This window comes from Nycticebus coucang, chromosome 3, assembly GCF_027406575.1.
Source record: "Nycticebus coucang isolate mNycCou1 chromosome 3, mNycCou1.pri, whole genome shotgun sequence".
NCBI lineage: Eukaryota > Metazoa > Chordata > Mammalia > Primates > Lorisidae > Nycticebus > Nycticebus coucang.
In genome coordinates, this window is record NC_069782.1 from 74,715,272 (window position 1) to 74,739,635 (window position 24,364).

At 42.4% G+C, this 24,364-nt stretch overlaps 1 protein-coding gene and 1 non-coding gene across 3 annotated transcripts; one reads left to right on the forward strand and one right to left on the reverse strand.

Moving 5' to 3' along the window:
• ZNF239 (zinc finger protein 239) lies at positions 1-16,959 on the reverse strand. 2 transcript variants are annotated; one of them, XM_053586275.1, is made up of 3 exons: positions 16,917-16,945; positions 4,769-4,822; positions 1-2,181 (listed from the first exon to the last, which is right to left on the reverse strand). In XM_053586275.1, the coding sequence occupies exon 3, from the start codon at positions 2,087-2,089 to the stop codon at positions 719-721; it is 1,371 nt and encodes a 456-aa protein (XP_053442250.1). In that variant the 5' UTR covers positions 2,090-2,181; positions 4,769-4,822; positions 16,917-16,945; the 3' UTR covers positions 1-718. The 2 variants fall into 2 exon arrangements, with proteins under 2 accessions (XP_053442250.1, XP_053442251.1); XM_053586276.1 differs by lacking the exon at positions 4,769-4,822 and having other exon boundaries at positions 16,917-16,959.
• Positions 4,977-5,140, forward strand: LOC128582769 (U1 spliceosomal RNA). The gene has a single exon (XR_008379213.1). It is a non-coding gene; the product is annotated as a U1 spliceosomal RNA (small nuclear RNA).
• Positions 16,960-24,364: the final 7,405 nt, after the last annotated feature.

A 24,364-nucleotide genomic window follows, 5' to 3' on the forward strand; every position in this document is an offset into this window, starting at 1 on the left:
AATTTCCATTTTTGTAAAATCCTGTATTCTGTGGGGGCTGGAACAGCTGCTCCTGCTTGATTCAAACTGACCAGTGAGAAAGGTACCCGTGATTGGAACTTTTTGACTGGAGATAAAAAGGGAAAGACCAAGCCAGGTGGGGAGCATGGACATTTTAATTTGTTTATGCCTTTCATTCTGCTGGCCCTTCCTCTTATAAACATGGTGTTTGCGTGCTCTTTCTCTGCATTGGGCCTCATCTCTCTGCAACAGCATAACAAGTGCTTGATACTTAAATATTTTAAATGAATGAATGATTTTTCAGTGAGAAAATACATCTGAATAACCCTTTTCATCTCCCTCGTCTGTAGAATACAAAGGTAAGAGTGATGTTAAAAATATGTGACAGTTTTGGTTCGGCGCCTGTGGCTAAAGCGGCTAAGGTGCCAGCCACATACACTTGAGCTGGCAGGTTCGAATCCAGCCTGGGTCCGCCAAACAACAATGATGACGTCAACCAAAAAATAGCCGGGCGTTGTGGCAGGTGCCTGTAGTACCAGCTACATGGGAGGTGGAGACAGGAGACTCGCTTGAGCCCAGGAGTTGGAGATTGCTGTGAGCTGTGATGCCACAGCACTCTACCCAGGGCAACAGCTTGAGGCTCTGTCAAAAAAAAAAAAAAAAAAAGTGACAGTTTGAACAGTATGAATACTCTGAAGACCTGAGTAGTACATGCCTTTTAATGGGGATCTTTCTTGTGAACCCGCTGGTGAATGTGCAGGTTGGAGCTCTGGCTGAATCCTTTTCCACACTTGCTACATTCATAGGGCTTCTCTCCAGTGTGCACCCTCTGGTGGATGAGGAGTTTGGAACTCTGGCTAAATCCCTTCCCACACTTGCCACAGTGATAGGGCTTCTCTCCAGTGTGGACTCTGAGATGGATGCGAAGATCTGAGCTCTGGCTGAAGCCCTTCCCACACTCGTAGCACTGGTACGGCTTCTCTCCTGTGTGGATGCACCGATGAATGTGGAGGTTTGAGCTCTGACTGAAGCCCTTCCCACACTCAGCACACTTGTAGGGCCTCTCTCCTGTGTGGACACGCTGGTGGATGTGCAGGTTTGAGCGTTGACTGAAGCTCATACCGCACTCTCCACACTCATAGGGCTTCTCTCCAGTGTGCACTCGCTGGTGGATGTGCAGTTTGGAGCTCTGACTAAAGCCCTTCCCACACTTGTCACATTTATAAGGTTTCTCACCTGTATGGACTGCATGATGGATAAGCAGACTTGAGCTCCTAGTGAAGCCCTTCCCACACTTGTCGCACTTGTAAGGTTTCTCATCTGTGTGGACTGCTTGATGGATAAGAAGACTCGAGCTCCTGGTGAAGCCCTTCCCACACTGCTCACATTTGTATGGTTTTTCTTCTGTTTGGTCTCTCTGATGAAGCAGCAGCTTTGAGCTTTGACTGAAGTCCTTACCATGCTGTCCACATTTGTAGATTTCCTCACATGGATGAGCACCTTGGCTGGTGTTAAGTAATTCCCCATTGTCATTACAGTTACATGGTTTCTCCTCTGTACAAACTCCCTGCTGACTACAACCGACCAACTGTGATTTCCATCCACAAATGTCTTTGCAGTTATGGTCAAAGGGATCCAAAGATTCTTTCAACTGGCCATTCTGGCAAGTTGCTTCACCACTGGACAATGCTAAGTCCAGTTCTGTTATATCAGACACAGGTTTAACTTGAAGGTTCTCTGAACAGTGGTCCGTGGGAGAATTTCCCCCCCTTATCACTTTGCTCTCAGTGCTTTCTTCAGTTACATAGAGATGTTTGCTTTCCTGAGCATCCTGAGGCTCATTCTTACAGGCCTTTGCTGAAGAGTCTTGTGTGGCCATTTGGCTTCGAGCTTTCAAAGACAAATATTTTTCACTTTCAGTGTTTTTGAAATCATGACTTTGAAGAGTCACTGCACTGTTCTTTCTGCAAGTATGAGAAGAGGCTTCTCGCTCCTTTTGACAAGTGAGGAGATCTAGTTCAGGCTCTCCATATACTTCCCCTTGAAGATTCACAAAATCATCCTGACTACCAGTTATTGGACTGGTCATTTCTTCTAGAGTCAGCCAGTGGGAAAGCTCCTATGACAGATCCTGAAGTTTTTTCTCTTGAAGATTCTCCACAGAATTTTCTTTCAAGTTTCCTAGGGAACAAAGAGAATTTAGCAGTAAGAACAGAGGGCAGATTTCAAGATTATAGAACAGAAGTGCCTACAATTTAGGAACCAGGAAAAAGTTCAACTTGTCCTTATAGTGCTGTCCTTTAGATTAATGTCAGAAGGAGAGAATATCTGGGTACAGAAGACAGAAATTTTCTCTCTGCTTTTAAGCACTGCCAATAGAAGTATTCCTTCCTGGCTCAGCACCTGTGGCTCAAGCGGCTAAGGCGCCAGCCACATACACCTGAGCTGGCGGGTTCAAATCCAGCCTGGGCCCACCAAACAACAATGACGGCTGCAACCAAACAAATAGCCGGGTGTTGTGGCAGGCGCCGGTAGTCCCAGCTTCTTGGGAGGCAGAGGCAGGAGAATCGCTTGAGCCCTGGAGTTGGAGGTTGCTGTGAGCTGTGATGCTACAGCACTCTACCCAGGGCGACAGCTTGTGGCTCTGTGTCCAAAAAAAAAAGGTATTCCTTCCTTAATCCTGCAAAAGCCTATGAATCCTATACATTGCCACAAATAACATTCTATTTCATTTCCCTTTATTTTATTTTAATTTACATTTAATTGGTATTCTGCTGTCATAGGTGTTTGGGATACAAGGAAGAAAACTGAAGTCCTTTTGCTTAAGACACTAAAGCCTCGGGTGGTGCCTGTGGCTTAGTGGGTAGGATGCTGGCCCCATATACCTAGGGTGGTGGGTTCATACCTGCAACAAAAAAATAGCTGAATGCTGTGGTGGGCGCCTGGCTGAGGCAAGAGAATCACCTAAGCCCAGGAGTTGGAGGTTGCCGTGAGCTGTGTGATGCCCACGGCACTCTACCGAGGGCCATACAAAAAAAAACAAAACGCTAAAGCCTCTTGGGAGAAAGACAAACATACCAACAACAATGGCACGTGGTGAGGATGAGCATACAATAGAGACATGCTAATTGGTTATGAGTGCACAGAATAGGAGCACACAACTCAAACTTTGGAGCACTGGGAAGGTTTCTGGGAGAAAATCACTGGAAAAAAAGTGAAATGTGGACAGAAATTATGACATGTTTCAGAAGACTACAGTCAGCTTCTTGCGAAGGATATAAAAAAGCTAACAGTGGTGAAGAATGTCTTTATGGGGAAGGTAGGAAGCTGAGCAAAGGGCTTGGTGTCTAGTCCTAAAGACTTAGGGCTAACCACTGCAGAGTTCAAAGACTATTAAAGGATTTAAATTCAGGCTCAGTGCCTGTAGCTCAGTTGGTTATGGTGCGGGCCACATACCCCAGGGATGACGGGTTCAAACCCAGCCTGGGCCTGCCAGACAACAATGACAACTACAATAACCACCACAACAAAAATAGCCTGGCATTGAGGTAGGTGCCTGTAATCCTAGCCACTTGGGAGGCTGAGGCAAAAGAATCGCTTAAGCCTAAGAGTTTGAAGTTGCTGTGAGCTATGACGCCACGGCACTCTACCAAGGGTGACATAGTGACACTCTCTCTCAGAAGAAAAATGATGGTTGTAGAGAAAAGGGGAGAGATTCATTCTAAATTAGGTGGATGACAAACTAAACCTAGAAGGCAAGGGAATGCCTGGGAGAAAAAATGCTCCCTGGGCTCCCTGCCTGAGTGACTAGGTATAGCTGTGCTGTGTTATAAGACAAGAGGACAAGGCTGGAGTGGGGGAGGGAGCAGAGGACAAACTAAAAATCTACCTTGTTTATTTCACTGTGGTGCTGGTGGCCACTGTTCAGTAAAAAGTGAGATATGTGGCTATGGAACTTGTGAGAGAGAACTGTGCTTGGAATACAGGTTTAGACTTACTGGTATATATATGTCAGTCAAAACAATTACAGTAAATATCCAAATATTACACTACAATGACAAAAAAGAAATCCATAATAGTCTTGGAAAAAAAGAAAGGTTGACATCACCAGAATTAAAAATGTTGAGGAACTCCCAGGTGATAAAGACCAGATGGATTAGGAAAGATGGAGAAACTAGGGGGAAAATATTCACAGCTCAAATCATCTACAGGAGAAGGCTTCTTTAGGGCTATGGGATCTCAAGATGTCTTAGAGTTCTAATTCTAAATTCAGAATCAACAACTGTAAAGATAGATTCATTAATTTAAGTTAGACATTCCTAATGGGTGGGATAGTTGTTTCATTAGCAGCACTTCTCCCAACCCCGCTCTTCCCTTTAAAAACAGAAATGCTGAGTAGCTAACAGCAGTCGTCCCCTATAAAGCCTTGAGAATAAAATAAATGATTTGCCAAAGAAAGACTTCTAATAGTATTATTTGGCTGAAAACAGAGGCTGAGGAAACACTGCATCTACACTGATAAGATCGACTAAGGTACAAAAGGAGCAAGTAACTCTGTATGTGCCCAGGATAAGGCCTCAAGGTCTCTGAAGGAGTTTTGACAGGGCAGATAATCCAGAGCTGGGGCTGCAGAAGAAGGGTGTGCCCCGTATAACTAGCAGCATGAAGAGGCGGTCTTAAACAAAGGCCTATAGCACCCACCATCTGGATTCTTATTATCTACCTCCCACACACAATAAGTAGAGGCATGTACTAAATGGGAACATACCTGTGCCTCAAAGTCGGTCAAGAGTCAGCCAAGGATGCACACTCCAGTATTATACTGAAAACACATATAAGGAGACAAAAAAAAATTTAGCAAGCTAATGAAGAGAGGCACAAGCAAGGAATAGTGGCCAGAAGAAACAATATAAAAGGTACATAATTAAAATCCTACAGAAATCAGAGAAGATATCACATTTAAATACAATCTAATCATACTTACCTGGCAGGGGAGATACCATGATCACGAAGGTGGTTTTCCCAGGGCGAGGCTTATCCATTGCACTCCGGATGTGCTGACCCCTGCGATTTCCCCAAATGTGGGAAACTCGACTGCATAATTTGTGGTAGTGGGGGACTGCGTTCGCGCTTTCCCCTGTTAACAAAAAAAATATAAAAAAAAAGAAAATAAAATAAAAAATAAATACAATCTAATCATAAACTATAACCATCCTGCTACGAAAAATAACCACAATTATAAATTAATAAAATCACTAAAGATGATAATATTAATACCTATAGTGTCTTTCTGAAGCTCTCAGCCAATGTTTGCACAATCTTTTTATTTTCAGACTATTGTTTTTATTTTTTTAAATTTGAAAGCAATACATTTATTCATGTTTGTCTTAAGACAATAGAGATAAGCACACAGAAGAAAATAAAAATCACCTTTTATTCTGCCATGGACAGTTATATTTATCTTAAACTTCTTTCTCTATGTGTGTGTATTCCAAAAATAAGATTGTATTATAAACATTTTCACCTGCTTTATCTATTCAGCATTACGTTGTGAATACCTTTTTTAAAATTATCATGTTAAATATTTCTGTGGTGTCGGTGCCTTGTTGTATGTTTAGATACTCCGTGTATGATTATTTATAACACAATGCATATTTTTATTTTGTTTCTAAATTTCTGCTATTATCAAGATGTGCTAATTTTAACATTATCCAAATCATCCCATTTTTATCATCGTTAATGTCTTAGAGTTTGCACAATCTTATGTGAGAGGAACGATTAGGACAGCCATTTTGCACATGAGGAAACCAAAGTTGAAAGAGGTTAAGTAACTTCTCATCTCATAGCTAAGTATCAGGCTATCTTTGTCTAAGGCCTACAATCTAGAGCAGGGATCCTCAAACTATGGCCCGCGGGCCATATGAGGCGGTGTGATTGTATTTGTTCCAGTTTTATTTTTTTACTTTAAAATATGTGCAGTGTGCATAGGAATTTGTTCAGTTTTTTTTTTTTTTAAACTATAGTCTGGCCCTCCAATGGTCTGAGGGACAGGGAACTGGCCCCATGTTTAAAAAGTTTGAGGACCTCTGATCTAGAGGGTCGAAGAGCAAAATAAAAACATCGCCATGATAGAAAACTGAGGGATTCTCCTAGAATGCATATTAAAAGAATAGACAAATGGAAAGATAAAAGTAAAAACCATCTCAGAGAGTTCCATGAGGATAGTGAAGATAGACTGAAGAGGGAGAAAATAGTCAAAGACACAACAGAAAAAAATGTTTCCTAGGACTCAGGGCCCAGTGAATGCTAAAAATGGTATGTGAGAAAACCTATAACTAAACAGGGAAAAAAAAATTCCCAGAAAATTCTAAAAGCATTCACACAAAAAAGCCAGACTATGTACAAATAAATGAGAATTAAAATGACATGAAACTACTAATTGGCAATACTGCATACTTGAAGACAACAGAGTACCATCTTCAAATTTTGGAGGAAAAGTAATTGTGAAATTAGAATTCTTTACCTAGCCAAGTACCCATTTCAGTGAGAGGAAAAAACAGACACTTCTGCAGACAAGAAAGGATTCAATTACAAAACAATTACTCAAGAATGTAATATAGCAAAATCTTAAAAGTTAATTTAAGAAAAAGATGATAATGCTTCTTGGCCTTTTGACTAAGATCAAACGTAGACAAAGAAAATAAATGATAAAAAGATTGGAGTAAGGCTCAGTGCCTGTGGCTCAAGCGGCTAAGGCGCCAGCCATGTACACCTGAGCTGGCAGGTTCGAATCCAGCCCGGGCCACCAAACAATGATGGCTGCAACCAAAGAAACAGTCGGGCGTTGTGGCGGGCACCTGTAATCCCAGCTACTTGGGAGGAAGAGGCAGGATAATCGCTTGAGCCCAGGAGTTGGAGGTTGCTGTGAGCTGTGATGCCACAGCACTCTACCCAGGGTGACAACATGAGGCTCTGTCTTTAAAAAAAAAAAGATTGGAGTAAGAAAATAAGTCAATAAAAGACATAATTTGAATCAATTGATGAATAAAAGAAATGAATAAAAGAAAAGGTAACTAAAACTACAGTAACAGAATGGAATGAAAATCCCCCCAAATAAGATATATTTTTAAAAAGTAAATATTACCTTCAGAGGAAGAAAAAGGAATTGGGAATTGTAATCATAGTACAAGTATATTACTATGTACAGTAAACAGTAATTACCACATCAAAGCAATGTAAGCATTGATCACTGACAAGACTCTAACATAAATTACTGGGAGGCTGGGCATGTTGGGGGAAGTACTGTAAAAAAAAACCTATATATGGGCTGCGCCTGTGGCTCAGTGGGTAGGGCGCTGGCCCCAGATATCGAGGGTGGCGGGTTCAAACCCGGCCCTGGCCAAACTGCAACAAAAAAATAGCCAAGCGTTGTGCTGGGCACCTGTAGTCCCAGCTACTCGGGAGGCTGAGGCAAGAGAATCACCTAAGCCCAAGAGCTGGAGGTTGCTGTGAGCTGTGACGCCACAGCACTCTACTGAGGGTGACAAAGTGAGACTATGTCTCTAAAAAAAAAAAACAAAACAAAAACACTATATCCTCATCTGTGATGTGAAGAAATCAATATAATACATAAAATGTTGATAAATTGACAAGTAGCAATATATCACAATAGATAAGTTCAAACTAAAATGATACCAAGGTACCATTTTTCACCTGTCACACCAGCACAAACTTAAAGTCTAAAGACTCACATTGTTCACGAATGGAAACTGGTTATCACCCATGATGAAGGATGGACACTTTGACATTTATCAATCAAAATCACAAACATGTACACTCAGTATTACAGCCTGGAGGCTTTAGTCTTCAGACTTCTATGTAGTTAAGAAATGACCTTTATATGAGATTACAAATGCTTTGCAGAAGCCAATGACCAGAACCTGAGTAGACAGGAGTTACAAACATGAAAGAAACTTTTTTTTTTGAGACAGAGTCTCATTTTGTCACCCGTGGTAGAGTGCTGTGGTGTTGCAGCAAACAGCAACCTCAAATTCTTGGGCTCAAGAGATTCTCTTGCCTCAGCTTCTCAAGTAGCTGGGACTGCAGGAGCCTGCCACAATGCCTGGCTATTTTTAAAGATGAGGTCTCACTCTGGCTCAGGCTGATCTTGAACTTGTGAGCTCAGGCAATCCACCAGTCTGGGCCTCCCAGAGTGCTAGGATTACAGGCATGAGCCACCATGCTTGACCCTAATGAAAGAAATTGTTCATTGTGCACTGCTTCTCCCCCCCCCCCCCCCCAGACATAGTCTCACTCTGTTGCCCTGGGTAGAGTGCTATAGCATTATAGCTCACAGCAACCTCAAACTCTTGGGCTCACTCCATCCTCTTGCCTCAGCCTCCCAGGTAGCTGAGACTACAGGTGTGCAACACCACACCTGGCTAATTTTTTCCCCTAGTTTTATTAGAAACAGGGTCTCCTTTGCTCAGGCTGGTCTCAAACTCCTGAGCTCAGGCAATCCTCCCAACTCAGCCTCCCAGAGTGCCAGAATCATAGGTGTCAGCCGCCACATTTCGCCTCCCCACCGCGACCCCGCCTTTTTTTTTTTTTTAATTTAAAGAGGTTTATTCTGGCTCTCACTGGCCTTTGGGAGGGCTCCTGGCTTTAGTTTCGCAGCAACATAGCTCGAAAGGAGCTTTTAAAGCCAGAGGCCCTTGACCTTTGACGGTGGACGGCCTTTCTGGGTGGTTATAAACTGATGCAGTGGTGGTGTCAAGAAGAGGGCGGAAATGGTGGAAAGCCAGGAGGCCCGGGCCGGTCCTGCCCGAGCGAGAGCCTAGCTGGCGGCGCTGTTCCCGGCGGCGGGCGGCGGGCGGCGGGCGCCGTCTCCGGGAAGCTTCACCTGCCGCGCTGTCGGGTGCGGGGCCTCATGGGTTTCTGTGCTGTTAAGTTAACTGGCCCCCTGCGTTTGGGTGGCTGTGGCTCAGGGGAGCAGCAAAGTAGTTCCTTTGGTGGTGGTTTTATTTTTTTTTTGCATTAGAGTATCTATGAGAAATAGGCTGGAAAGGCCAGGTGAAAAAGAAACTTCTCCTTAAAGAGGATTCTCAAAATTTGCTTTGTATCAGAATCAGCTGAGGAGTTTTTCAAAGCCCAGAAGCCAGAACTGCCTACATCCCAGACCTGAATTGGGAAGTAGGGGAGAAGGCTAACAGGTGTCGAAAAGTCACTTGAGCTGATTTTAACGTGTGCCTGTTTGAGAAGCCAATCAAAGCATTATCTTGTCCTTGGAATCCCACTTACATGTCCTGGCGTTAGCTGGCTGACAAATGTCCTATCAATATCAGTAAGAGAAACTTTACAGGGGCGGCTCCTGTGGCTCAGTGAGTAGGGCGCTGGCCCCATATACCGAGGGTGGAGGGTTCAAACCCGGCCCCGGCCAAACTGTAACAACAACAAAAAATAGCCGGGCATTGTGGCAGGCGCCTGTAGTCCCAGCTACTCGGGAGGCTGAGGCAAGAGAATCACCTAAGCCCAAGAGCTGGAGGTTGCTGTGAGCTGTGACGCCACAGCACTCTACCACAGGGGATAAAGTGAGACTGTCTCTAAAAAAAAGAAAAAAAAAGGTTTATTGTGAGCAAAATGGGTGGACTGGCCTGATTGAGATCATGGGCCCGTTGTTGTGTACCTTTTTATACTTCTTTTTTTATAAACCATATGAATAAATTCATTTTTTAAAAAAAAGAAAGAGAAAAGAAATAACTGTGTAAGTACATTGTCTGGATGCATGAAGACAAACCCCATAGGAAGCAGCTGAGTGCCTCTGAGAAGCCACACTGGATGGAGGACCAGCAGAGCTGGAGGAACATTTTTATTAAAAGCCTGAGCTGGGAGCAGTGGCTTATGCCTGTAATCCTAGCATTCTGGGAGGCCGAGGTGGGTGGATTGCCTGAGCTCAGGAGTTTGAGACTGGCCTGAGCTAGAGCAAGACCCTCCCTCTAATAATAGCCGGGCTTTGTGGCAGGTTTCTGTAGTCCCAGCTACTCAGGAGGCTGAGGCAAGAGGATCTCTTGAGCCCAAGAGTATGAGGTTGCTGTGAGCTATGACGCCACAGCACTCTCAGGGTGACAAAGTGAGACTCTGTTTAAAGAAAAAAAAAAAAGCCTGTAGCTACAATTTGCTTTACCTTGGTGAATATAGCACTTTATTCATAAATTTCAAAAGTAATAGCAAAAAGAAAAAGGAAAAATGATAAAAAAAACCAGTGCAGTTTGTTTACAGTTAAGCCATGAGGTGGGCTGAACTTAATGGTTAAGGGATTGCTTCAGCACCTTTACTATAGAGTACTTGGGAATGGCTAGTGGCTGCAGAAGTCACAGGTACATGAAAAGCACTGAGGGAGGAATTTTATTAATGGTATATTTTCATGGGCAGTAATGAAATTTTCTGATGTTTTTTAACATTTAAAATAATATGAAGAATGAGTGTGTAACATTAGGAAAAAATGTTCATGTAAGAAAAGGGGTCCTGGGGGCAGCACCTGTGGCTCAAAGGAGTAGGAACCAGCCCCATATGCTGGAGGTGGCGGGTTCAAAAACCCAGCCCTGGCCAAAAACTGCGAACCCTCCCCCAGAAAAGAAAAAAAAAATTAGAAAAAAAAAAAAAAAGGGTCCTTTTTTTAGGGAGTTAACATGACATAAAGCAGCACTTTAACATACTCTACATAAAACAGTACATTGAATTATATATACAGTATAATCTCATAAAATTCTAATATATACACTTGTAATATACATGCATATGTATAGAGTACTCAGAAAAACTATCAGTGATTTTATTTCATATTATGCTTATCTTTGAATTTTTGACATTTATATCTTACTTGCATAAAACGAAAAAGTTGGACAACTGTGTTCAATTTTATATTAATAAAAATAAAAAGTTAGCCTGAGCAACATAGAGACCTTGCCTCTACAGATAGTTAAAAAAATCAGCCAGGTGTGGCGGCATGCACATAGTCCCCGCTACTCGGGTGGCTGAGCAAGAAGACTGCTTGAGGTTGCAGTGAGCTGATGATGCCACTGCATTCTAGCCTGGGTAACACATTCAGTTGTCCACACAGCAGCCGAGGTGATCTTTAAAACACAAACCAGGTCAGGTGTGTGGAACCCTCTAAAGGCTTTTCAGTGGGCATCAAGTAAAATCCAGGATCTCTACCCTGGCCCGTGAAGCTCCGCAGAACTGGCTTCGCTACCTTCCAGCTTGGGCCTCAGTCACTTCTCTTTTATGGTAACTCATCCACAACAACCTTGCAGGCCCTTGAGCCACATCAGTCTCATTCTCAGCTTTAGGAATGTTGTTTTTCCACATCTTCACACGGCTTGTTCCTCATCATTCAGGTTTCAGCCTAACTGTTGTCTCCTCGGAAAAGCATTTCCTTTGCAATCTAATCCACAGTAGCACCCAGTAACTATCATTTTCTTGGTTTTAATTTCTTCCTACTACCACTTATCCCTTACGTTGTTTCCTTGTGTTTTCATTTGCTCTCTTATTTACTGTCTGTCCCCACTGAGACCTAAGTTCCCTGGGAAAGAGAGGCTGTCTGATTTGTTCACTGTTGCATCCTGAGGCCTCAAAGCAGGCCTTGCACATAAAAGGAGTCCAAATATTTACTCAGTTAACGTCAGTGAATCTGGTTCCCTCCAGGATTCTGTCTGATAGAGGAATGTTTCTCAGCTACCAGTTTGTTTTTTGAACAAACACTCAATTTCTGTCCTTACATCTGCTTGGTGCATTACCTGACAGAGGGACAGAATATATAAAAAACAGAAAGGGCTGTCTTGTAAACTGGATCAACCTCTGAGAAGCCAGTTTTGGCCTGAGGCTGAAGGGGCATCACTCTCTCCCTTCCCAGGCCTGCCCTGCAGAGTGCTATGATTTTCCCCACTAGTCACCAGCAGAGAAGGTGAGGATGAGGAAGGCAGCTTTCATTTTCCTAAGCTGCTCTCCTCGCAAGGACACCACTCTCCACTCTGCAATAAAAGAGACGCCCACGAGTCCCTGAGTAAAGGTGGGACAAAGAAGAAGCAGAGGCTGCTTAGAGCCTCATCACCACACCCTTCAGCAAAGCATGACCCAGAGAATCTCAAGCAAGAGGACTGGCCCCTCCTCTCAACCAGACCTTATCTTCCAGAGCTCACACTGAGAAAAAAGTATTCTGCTCAAGGCTAATCTTTCCCATGCATTCTAGATCCAATCCCTTCCTCTCTCTTCAGAGGTTCAAGCCCATCAATTATCTTTTCTCCCTTTATTTTATCCATCTTCTACCCAGTTATCCAGATTGCCTAAGCCTCTTTTTCTACCTCAACAATATTCGCATCACTTCAAATCTGCCTTCTAAATTTCCTGCCAACATGTTATCACCCCTCCATTTCAGCTCCTACTTAGTAAGGCCCTCACTTTTTTTTTTCTACCTAGACCATAATAACTCCTTATCAAGTCTTCGTAAGTATAACTTTTGTCATCTTTCAATTCACAGATCAGAGTTATTAAATTTTTAAGATCCTGCAAAGTGTGAGGAAATTCCATGCTGAGAATGGAAAGGATGTGTTCAGGGGTACTAAATCTGTAGTAGATAAAAAATGATAAAGCGTGAACCAAATGAGAAGAATCTTTGACAGGGAAAAGAAGAACAGGAAGAAAACAGTGCTCCTGATAAAGCAAAACAAAGCTGGGAATGAAGGACAATAAATACTCTCTCCTGGTATCAGCAGAGCCAACGAATCCCTCCCCTCCCCATGTCTGAGTTCCTGCTTACAGTGGGGAAAGTGGACTCAATGTACCAAAGGCCAGGGCGGCGCCTCAGTGGGTAGGGCGCTGGCCCCCCCATATACTGAGGGTGGCAGGTTTGAACACTGTCCTGGCCAAACTGCAACAAAAAAATAGCTGGGTGTTGTGGTGGGCGTCTGTAGTCCCAGCAGGAGGCTGAGACGAGAATCGCCTAAGCCCAGGAGTTGGAGGTTGCTGTGAGCTGTGACACCACAGCACTCTACGGAGGGCAATAAAGTGAGACTCTATCTCTAAAAAAAAGTACCAAAGGCCAACCAAAGAGGAAGGTCATGGGACCAGTAGTTTCCTTTTTCCACCAGGCCCATGTTAAACTCCTCAGACCTACACATTTGTCATCATGTCGCCTTCTACTTCTTTCCACAGCCATCCTTGCTCTATCCCCAACATTTACTTAAGGGTAGGAAACAGTAATACAGTCCAGTCATCCAAACACGCTCAGGTCTAGCACAGCCCTTTGCGTTCTCTCATCCATTCTGGACTGCTGTCAGTGTCAAAATAATCAACAGCCCCTTTCTGAAGCATGAGGATGAGTTAGGTGCCTCCTCCTCATAGCAGCTTCCACATAACTCTACTGTAGTTATTAAGTCTGTCTCCCAAGTTGGCTGTAAGATTCTGAAGGACAGGAGCCATACTCAACTAATCTTTAAGTCTTAAACAAATAACACAATCGACTCAGTATCTAAATGTTAAATATTTATAAATTCACATTCAATTTAAATGAATAATGATATTAGTAAAAGAAAACCTAACGCCTTCAAGTTAGAGGTGAGAAAACCAAGGCTCCTAACAGTGAAGCGACTTACCCAAGGTCACACGGGAGGGTGAGTTGTTAAACTGGGACTCTTGCCTTTCACCAGACTCAAAGACAATGTCTAATACATATAAAACAGGCAGTAAGGATTGATGAAATCCTTTCTTTAAAATCAAAAAGTTATTATGTAACATATTCCAGAATATCAAATTTTATTACACTAGCAATCCTCAAAAGCAGCAGCCGTTAATAAATAATCATCAGGGAACAGATAGAAGGAAGGAAAATATATTGAGCACAGGGTCTTACTCATGTTAATTTCTATTGAAGTCCTCCATTATTTTTCAAGGCAGAGTGATGCCATGCTCTTCATACCTTGAGACAGCTTACTGTCCTCTAAACAGATTCTTATAAGACCTCATGGTTTCTTTCTATGTATATAAGGGTTATATTTGCCAAGCAAAATAATGGCTTTTCTGGTAGTGTTGAGAACCAATTATATTTTTCCTTAAAATCTAACCCCATATTTGATTCATACAGCTTCTGGTGTGATGCCTCGTTTAGTTATGGGGTTTACTTATGGCTCTCTGCTCTCTGCCACAACAGACAGAGCACTTCCCTTCAGCTCCCTCAGAGTCAGAGCTCCTCACCATGGAAGCCGGGACAGGGCAAAGGGGGCTGGCCGACACCCTCCATCTCAAACACTTTCAATGTCAACCCTGAGGTAAGCTACGCTTGGTTTTATGGAGACAGATGAGAAATGGTTTTTTAAAAGTGCTACTTGCTAATGTAAAATTTAATGTACCAATTAAATATGTGGGACAGTGGTGAAAGGGAACAAAGCAACAAGATGAATAACTTAGTTTACCTACTTTTGAGACATTTATATCAAGTATGTAGAGATATTTCACAGTAAACGCAAAAACTTTTTGATGTACAAAGACCAATAGGATAAAAAAGAATGAAATTCTTTTTCACAGGTGTGCAGAGGCTAAGAAACTTTTTTTAAATAAATGTAAAGCAGCCTTTTTTTAAAAGAAATTTTTATTTCATACTGATAGGAGGGTACAAATGTGGTTTGTTTTTTTGCAGTTTTGGCCAGGGCGGGGCTTAAACTGGCCACCCCCTATTATGGGGCCAGCACCCTACTCCTTGAGCCACAGGCACCACCCAGAAACTTAATTCTTAACATCACAGATAATCCTGATGCACAGCCCGATTGAGGAGCATTTTTTTTTTTTTTACAAGTTTAATAAATCATCATTGTTTATTTAAGAGTAATTTCTTTTTTTTTTTATTAAATCATAGCGAGGAGCATTTTTAAGAGTGGTTTTGTAACTACTGTGCTGCCATTTAACAAATTTTCTCGTTTTTAACTCGTTCAGAGTTAATAAATCATCACTATTAATATGCATACTTTTTTGCATATGGGCAATCTGCTCCTCAAAATGGTAAAACTTAAAGAAAAGCACCTAGTTTATAATTCTGTTGTTTTGCTGAGACCATTTAGCACTAGGCTGAGCAGAGAATAGTTTTGAATTACTTTTCATGGGAATAAAATGTCTGGCAGGACCAACACAGTGGCTGATGCCTATTATCCTAGCATTCTAGGAGGCTGAGGCAGGTAAGTTGCTTGAGTTCAGGAGTTGGAGACCAGCCTGAGCAAGAGTGAGAACCCCGTATCTACTAAAAATAGAAATATTAGCCAGGAGTCGTGCCTGTGCCTGTAGTCCCAACTACTTCTATGGCTGAAGCAAGAGAAATGTTCAAGCCCAAGAGTTTGAGGTTGCTGTAAGCTATGACGCCATGACCCTCTACTCAGGGTGACAGAGTGAGATTCTGTCTCAAAAACAAACAAAAAACACCCCCCCCCCCACAAACAACCCCCAAAGATACTCTAGGGATTCTTTCTTTTTTTTTTTTTTTTCCCCGTAGAGACGGAGTTTCACTTTATTGCCCTCGGTAGAGTGCCGTGGCGTCACACAGCTCACAGCAACCTCCAACTCCTGGGCTTAGGCGATTCTCCTGCCTCAGCCTCCCGATTAGCTGGGACTACAGGCGCCCGCCACAACGCCCGGCTTTTTTTTGTTGTTGTTGTTGCAGTTTGGCTGGGGCTGGGTTTGAACCCGCCACCCTCAGTATATGGGGCCGGTGCCCTGCTCACTGAGCCACAGGCACCACCCTAGGGATTCTTTCTATAAAAGCGCATAGCCCAGTGCTTTGAGGAGTAGACCACATTCACACTGTAAGCTTTATCTGTGCGGAGCCTGGTGACATCATTTGCTAGCTACATGCCCTGAGTATCCTAATGTTCCTTATCCAAAGCTATAAACTGTCTTATACTGAGTGTGACAATAAAGAGAGAAACGATACTCGGTACAGAAACATTTCAGAGAGATAGCACTTTAGGAAAAAAGAACCTCCAATTCACCAGGACCCTGGTTATTTCCTCCTCAGGGAGGGGCAGATTCCTAGAAAGGTCAGTTAGGAAATGAGGAAGGGCCATGGACACCAAGCCACCTTGTAGGACACACACTAGCCAGCCCAGCAAGACTGTAGGGAGTTACACAGCTTCTGCTCCTGACCTGTCTTCAGCCAACCCTTTTCTTGTACTCCCTCTTCTGGGGCGTCTCATCTCTCTCCACAGGACTTTGGATCAAACAAAGTCTTCCCCCTCAAACCCGTAGCAGCTCTAACACGTACTCATTTCTTAGACTTTCCGGTTTCTGCCCTCGAGTTCTACTTAGAGCAGGAGCGCTCGGGTTCTATATATCGACTCTCGGGAAATGGGTTGTGGTCGTCCAAGACGCCGTCCCCGACCTCCTCCTCAGAGCCCGGCTGATTTCTGGGGTGCAGGGGATCAGACGGCCTCCTTCAGCAGAGGCAGTGCTGTGGCACAGAAACCTCGGCCCCTCACAGGAGCCCCTTTCCGCCACCTAATGTCATAGAAAACCTCCTTGGAATAAGGCCAGTCACCGGCGTGGAAAAGGCCCCTGTGGCCAAATATGAAGTCCCCAGGCCGGCCCAGGCCAGAAAGGCTTCGCAGCCGCGCTCCGCTCAGCTGTAGGGCCCGCCCGCCTCCGTGTGACCGCTACGAGCCGCGTGCACACAGCCGCTGGGAAATGGGGCGCAGGACACACGTGCGGCCTCAGGCCGTGCCTCCGAGAGTCTGGCGCCCTCCCACCGCCACCCCGCCCGGCTTCCGGGCCTCTGCTGCCCGACGCCTCCTCCCAGCCACACCCACACCCTGACCTTGGGACGCCTCAACTAGCTGCGCGAGCAGTTGGGTCTGTCTCACCTCCCACGTGGAATCCCATACCTGCAAGCGCTGGGTCTTGGATACTGACGGATCTGGAGCTGAGGGCCCGGAACTACAAGTCCCAGAGAGCCGCGCGGGCGGCGCCGACTTCCGGCACCCGCTTCCGGCGCCGGTTTGGGGGTGTTCTGGGGGTGTTCTGAGGGTGCTGAGCTGAGCGAGGATCTCGGCCCCAGGACGGTTTCTTTTAAGTTAGCCTTCTGGTTCTTTTTGCTACAAACGTTTCAGCATTATTTTAGGAATACCCGTTAAAAGTTTTTTATTTTTATTTATGTTTTTTTGAGACGGAGTCTCAAGCTGTCGCCCTAGGTAGAGTGGGGCTGTGGTGTTATAGCTCACAGCAACCTCCAACTCGGGCTCAAACGATCCTGTTACTTTAGTTTTTCTATTTTTAGTAGAGACGGGGTGGGGGGAGGAGTGTCTCGCTTTTGCTCAGGCTGGTCTCGAACTGGTGAACTCAAGCAATCCACCCACCTCGGCTTCTAGGGTGCTAGGATTACAGGCGTGAGCCACCGCTTCTGGCCTAAAAGTTTTTTATTTTATTTGTTAAAATAAAACTGGGGGAAAGGACTTAAATACCACCCATAATTTTGTCCTTAACTTTAAAATATTTTGAAATGAGTATTTGCCGTTCAGCGTCTTCCATTTCACCTCCAAAGTTAATGCATTTAACAAATATTGAGGGCCAGGATCTGTTCAAGACACATAAAAACCATTCCTCTTGTGAATGTTAAATTCTAGTGGAGGAAGCAAGCAATCCATAATTTAAATAGCATAGCTTGTTGAGTGGTTACAAAAAAATGAATGGCATAGCATGTTGTAAGGTGATAAGTATCATGGGGAAAACAAAGCTGGGTTGGAGGGGTTAAGAGATGCTTCTTTGTGGGTGTGTGTGAGTGTTGGAAGTTCACTTTGGAATTTTATTTCATTTCATTTATTTATTCATTTTTGAGACAGTCTTCACTTTGTCACTCTCTGTAGTGCTGTGGTGTCACAGCTCACAGCAACCTCAAACTCTTGGGCTTAAGTCATTCTCTGGATTCGAACCCGCCAGCTCTGGTGAAAGTGGCTGGCGCCCTAACCGCTGAGCTACAGGCAATTAGCCCACTTTGCAATTTTAAATAGAGGATCTTGGAGCCAAAAGTGAGGAGATGAGGGGATGAGTCTGCAGTACCCAGCAGTCAGAACTCTCCTAGACATAGGTATTTATACATTTAGATAAACTTTTAGAACAAAAATGGAGTCATGGCATTTATATGGACCTATAGTTTGCTTTTTAAGATTTAATAGTGTTGTGTATCATAGATTTACTGGGGAAACAGAAACCTTGCCTTTTGAAACCCTTTTAGTTTTTATGCCTTCAAGGGGTGGCACAACCTACATTTTCTCAGGCTGCAATTCCTTCACTTCCCAATCAAGCGCCAAAGAGCTGCCCATTTGTACTTTCTCCAGTTCTGTTCCTTTGGATTTATTTTGGAGATGAAAGAGCTGTTGCCTGGACCTCTGTGTTATATATTCCCTTTTCCTTGGTGTATTATTAACTAATTCCCAATTGCTGCTGTAACAAATCCCACAAACTTAAGTGGTGTAAAACAGATTTAGTTTCTTACACTTCTGGAAGTCAGAAGTCTGAAACCAAGTTTTGCTGGGCTAAAGTCAAGGTGTGGACAAGGCTAGCTCCTTCTGGAGGGTCTAGAGGAGAATGTGCATCTTTCTTTGCCTTTTGCAGCTTCCAATGACTGCATATATTCCTTGGATTGTGACACTTTCCTCCATCTTCACAGTGTATGGCTTCAATCTCCCTTAGTGCCTCAAATATTTCTTTTATAGCTGATTTGTTTGAATCAAATTGCCTTCAACCATTTAGGACTGTGTAATTCAGACAAGATTTTTTTTTTAGAAGAGCTCTTGCCTAGAAACAATCTACACAAATGAACTGACCATAACTCTGGCTTTGAACTGCTTGAACCAATAAACTCTGTTTCTTTCCTTTTTTTTTCTTTTTTTTTTGAGACAGAGTCTCACTATGTTGCCCTTGGTAGAGTGCCGTAGTGTCACAGCTCACAGCAGCCTCAAACTCTTGGGCTCAAGCGATTCTCTTGCCACAGCTTCCCAAGTAGCTGGGACTACAGGTGCCCACCACACCACCTGGCTATTTTTTGTTGCAGTTGTCATTGTCATTGCTGGGCTGGGCCAGGTTCGAACCCGCCACCCTTGGTGTATGTGGCTGGCACCACTGTGCTACGGGAGCTGAGCCCTCATCTTGGCTGTTATTGGCATATACAGAGGCTACTGATCTGTGCACATTGATCCTGAGACATTGCTATATCATTTCCAAGAGCCTTGTGTTTGAGTATTTGGTGTTCTCTAAGTATAAGGTCATATCACTGGTAAAGAGCAAGAGTTTGACCTCCTTTGCATCTATTTGGATGTCCTTTATTTCCTTCTTTTGTCTGATTGTATTGGCTAGAATTTTCAGCACTATGTTAAATAATAGTGTTGATCGAGGACAACCTTGTCTGGTTCCAGTTCTAAGTGGAAAAGCTTTAAGTTTTACTCCATTCAGTATAATACTAGCTATGGGTTTGTTGCAAGTGGCTTTGAGCAGATTAAGAAATATACCACCTATGCCTACATTCTTAAGTATTCTAATTAGAAAAGGATGCTGAAATGTATCAAATACTTTTTCTGCATCTATTGAGAGGATCATATGGTCTTTGTTTTTGCTTCTGTTGATATAGTGAATTATGTTTATGGACTTGTGTATGTTAAACCTGCCTTTTATCCCTGGGATGAAACCTACTGGATTATGATAAATGATTTTTTTTAATGTGTAGCTGTAATCTATTGGCTAGGATTTTGTTGAGAATTTTTGCATCTATGTTCATTAGTGAAATTGGTCTGAAGTTCTCCTTTTTAGTTGGGTCTTTTCCTGGTTTTGATATCAGGGTGATGTTTACTTTGTGGAACGTGTTGGGGAAGATTCCTTCCTTCTCAATTTTTTGTAATAATTTCTGCAGTATAGGTATAAGCTTTTCTTTGAAGGTTTGATAGAATTTTGGTGTGAAGCTATCTGGACGAGGGAATTTTTTGGTTAGGAGGTTTTTTATTGTTTCTTCAATCTCAGTTCTCGAAATCGGTCTGTTCAGGAGCTCTATTTTTTCTTGATTAAGGCTAGGGAGAGGGTGTGATTCCAGGTATTGACCCATTTCCTCCACATTGTGAAATTTCTGGGCATAGAGTTTCTTGTAGTACTCAAAGATGATCTCTTGTATATCTGAGGCATGTGCTGTTATTTCCCCTTTATCGTTTCTGATTTACTTTCCTGTTTCTAGTTAATCTGGCTAAAAGTTTATCGATTTTATTTATTTTTTTTAAAAACCAACTTTTTGTTTTATTATTTTCTGAATGATTCTTTTGTTTTCAATTTCATTAATTTCTGATTTAATTTTGGTTATTTCTTTTCTTCTGCTGGGTTGGGATTAGATTGTTTTTCTTTATAAACTCTGTTCCTAAATAGCTTATGTAAATATCCTTTTTGCTAATAAAAGTTCCCCTTACCCTTGTCTTATAGAATGCACTGGTAGTTTGCCGTTTGATGTCTCCCAGATTATAATCCTAATTTTTATTCCTAAGTAAACTTAATATATTTAGGAATAGTTTTCTCTAGTGTCCTTTCATTGAGGTTGACAGATGCATACATGTTTATGATCACTATTTATTCCTGATGGGTTTATGTTTTCATCATGTACTTTACATAATGTCTTTTGGTTTTTTTTTTTTTTTTTTGATACAGAGTCCCACTCTGTCATCCTGGGTAGAGTGCCATGGCTTCATATCTTACAGCAACCTCAAACTCTTGGGCTCAAGTGATCCTCTTGCCTCAGCCTCCTGAGTAATTGGTACTACCGGTACCTGCCACAGCAACTGGCTGATTTTTCTATTTTTAGTAGAGATAGGGTCTTGCTCTTACTTAGGCAAGTCTTGACCTTCTGAGCTCAATTAATCTCTGATTTAATTTTGGTTATTTCTTGGACCTGGACCTCACAGAGTGCTAGGATTACAGATGTGAGCTATAGTGCCTGGCCATGTCTTTCTGTCCTTTTACTTGTAACTTACCTATGTCATTATGTTCGAAGTGAATTTCTTGAAGAAAGAATATAGTCAGTACTTTTTAAAAAAATCTGGTCAGGCCAGGAGCAGTGGATGTTGGTAGATGTAATGCAAACAGGTGCTTTAAAATGCTTGTATGGTTGGTAGAATAGAGTGAATTGGCAACCTACAGAATGAGAGAAAATACTTGCATGCTATACATCCAACAAAGGGCTAATAACCAGAATCTAAAAAGAACTCATGCAAATAAACAAGCAGACATCAAACAATCCTATTAAAAAGAAGATATAAGACATGAACAGGAACTTTTCATAAGATATAACGACCAATAAACATATGAAAAAATTCTCAATGTCTTTGATCATCAGGGAAATGCAAATCAAAACCACAAGGAGATACCACCTAACTCCAGTGAAAATGGCTTTTATCTAAAAGTCCCCAAACAACAGATGTTGGCATGGATGTACAGAGAAAGGAACACTTATACACTCTTGATTAAAAAAATTAGTACAACCTGTTTGGAAAGTAGTATGGAGATACCTCAAAGGAATAAAAGTAGATCTGCCATTTGATCCAGCAACCCTATTGCTGTGTATTTATCCAAAAGAAAAAAGTCATTCTATAAAAAGACACTTGCATTTGAATGTTTATTGCAGCACATTTCACAATCACAAAGATGTAGGAAACAGCCCAATTGCCCATCAATATGAGCGGATTAATAAAATGTGGTATATATATACCATGGAATATTACTCAGTCATAAAAAGTTACCTTTTGTAACAACCTGGATGGAACTGGAGACCATCCTCTTAAGTGAAATATCACAAGAATGAAAGAACAAACACCACTTGTGCTCACCTTTAAATTAGAACTAAATGATCAACATGCATATGTATATATAGTAGTAAAATTCCTTGGAAATCAAGCAGGTGGAAGGGGAAAGGAAGGGATGGGTAAATTCACACCTAATATGCACAATTTACATATCTGGGGTCGGGTTTGGATATAATTATAACCTTGCCTCAAACTGTACAAAACAAATTCATGTAGCTAAAACATTTGTATTCTGAAGTTAAAAAAATTAAAAAGGAAATTAATACAATCACAATTTAATTTTTGAACATTTCATCATTTCTCAAAAAAAAACACACAAAACCATACATATTAACAGTCACTTTCTATGTCTACCTTCCTACTGCTCCCTCTCCCCAAGCCCTTTCCCCCTATGGCTACTGGCACCCATTAATCTATTTTTTGTCTCTATGGAATTGCCTTTTTGAGATATTTTGTATAAATACAGTAATACAATATGTGACTTATTGTGACTGCCTTCTTTCACTTAACATATTTTCTTTTTTATTTATTTATTTATTTTTATTAAACCATAGCTGTGTACATTAGTACTTAACATATTTTCAAAGTTATTCCATGTATTATGTATTTATGTCATTCCTTTTATTGAAAAATATTCCATCCTTTGGATATAACACATTTTCTTTCTTTCTTTCTTTTTTTTTTGTAGAGACAGAGTCTCACTTTACCGTCCTCGGTAGAGTGCCATGACGTCATACGGCTCACAGCAACCTCCAGCTCTTGGGCTTACGCGATTCTCTTGCCTCAGCCTCTGGAGTAGCTGGAACTACAGTTGTCCGCCACAACGCCCGGCTATTTTTTTGTTGCAGTTTGGCCTGGCAAGTTTGAACCCACCACCTTCGGTATATGGGGCTGGCGCCCTACTCACTGAGCCACAGGCGGCGCCCTACCACATTTTCTTTCTTTTTTTTTTTTTTGTAGAGAGAGAGTCTCACTTTATTGCCCTCGGTAGAGTGCCGTGGCCTCACACAGCTCACAGCAACCTCCAACTCCTGGGCTTGAGCGATTCTCCTGCCTCAGCCTCCCGAGTAGCTGGGACTACAGGCGCCCGCCACAACGCCCGGCTATTTTTTTGTTGCAGTTTGGCCGGGGCTGGGTTTGAACCCGCCACCCTCGGTATATGGGGCCGGCGCCCTGCTCACTGAGCCACAGGCGCTGCCCAACATTTTCTTTATCTATTCATTAGTTGTTGAACATTTTCTTTATCTATTCATTAGTTGTTGAACATTGGTGCTATTTCCATTTTTTTTTTTTTAATGAATAATGTTGCCATGAATACTCCTGTTCAAAGTTTTGCGTGATTTCTTTTTGGTAGATACTTAGCCATGAAATCAATGGGTGATGACGGTAATTCCGTGGTTAACAGTCTGAGGAACTGCCAAACTTTTCCAAAGTAGCCTCACCATTTGTTGGCTATACTACCAACAATAAATGAGGGTTCCAATTTCTTCATATTCTGATGGCTTCTTTTTTTCTTTTCATTTTTTTTTTTAATGAGACAGACTCTCCCTCAGTTGCTCTGGGGTTGAGTGCTCTGGTGTCATAGCTCACAGCAACCTTAAACTCTTCGGCTCAAGCAATCATCTTGTCTCAGCATCCTGAGTAGCTGAAACTACAGGTACTCATCACAATGCCCAGCTAGTTTTTCTATTTTTAGTAGAGGCCGAATCTCACTTTTGCTCAGGATCGTCTGGAACTCCTGAGCTTAGGCAATTACCCCCATTGGCCTCCCAGAGTTCTAGAATCCCAGGCAGGAGCCACAGTGCTCAGCCTCTTATGGCTTCTTATCTCATTCAAAGTAAGAGCCAATGTCCTTCCAGTGCAGTAAATGGACAAATATGATCTGGCATTTTCCTGTCTTTAGTGTCCTAACTAATTGATCTTTTGCTGTTCCTCAAATAAAGCACGCTCTCTGTAGAGGCTTTGTGTTCACTGCTTCATCTGCCTAGAATAGACTTTTCACAAATATACTCTTTGCTATCTCACTTCTTCAGTCCTTCTCATATAATTTCTTATCACTGAGGCCATTCCTCACAGCTCTATATCAAATAACAATCCTTTCCCATTTCTTGATTCCGGATTTTTGGTTTAATCTCTCTCTTCTTGACCCCTATTGGAATGTAAGGTCTTTGAGGAGAGGGGCATTATTCATTTTGTTAATTGTATTGAGAGAAATTATCCTGACACTTGTTAAAAATGGCAAGGAAGACTTTATTCAGGAGTACTGTAAAGGGGAAAGAGATTGCACTTAACTTTGAATACAACAGGCCCAAGTGGGAATTTATATCATGTGAGGGAGTAGATAGAAAATTTCTAAGAGGAACTTGGACCAGTATTGAAGGTGGGGGAAAAGGAACTTGATTGGATATCAAGCTGGGTGGATTCTTGATAAGGGATTCTTTGCTAATTGGAGTCATCAGACCAAGAGGAGGCACAGTTAAAGAGGATGCAAAGGAGCCTGACTA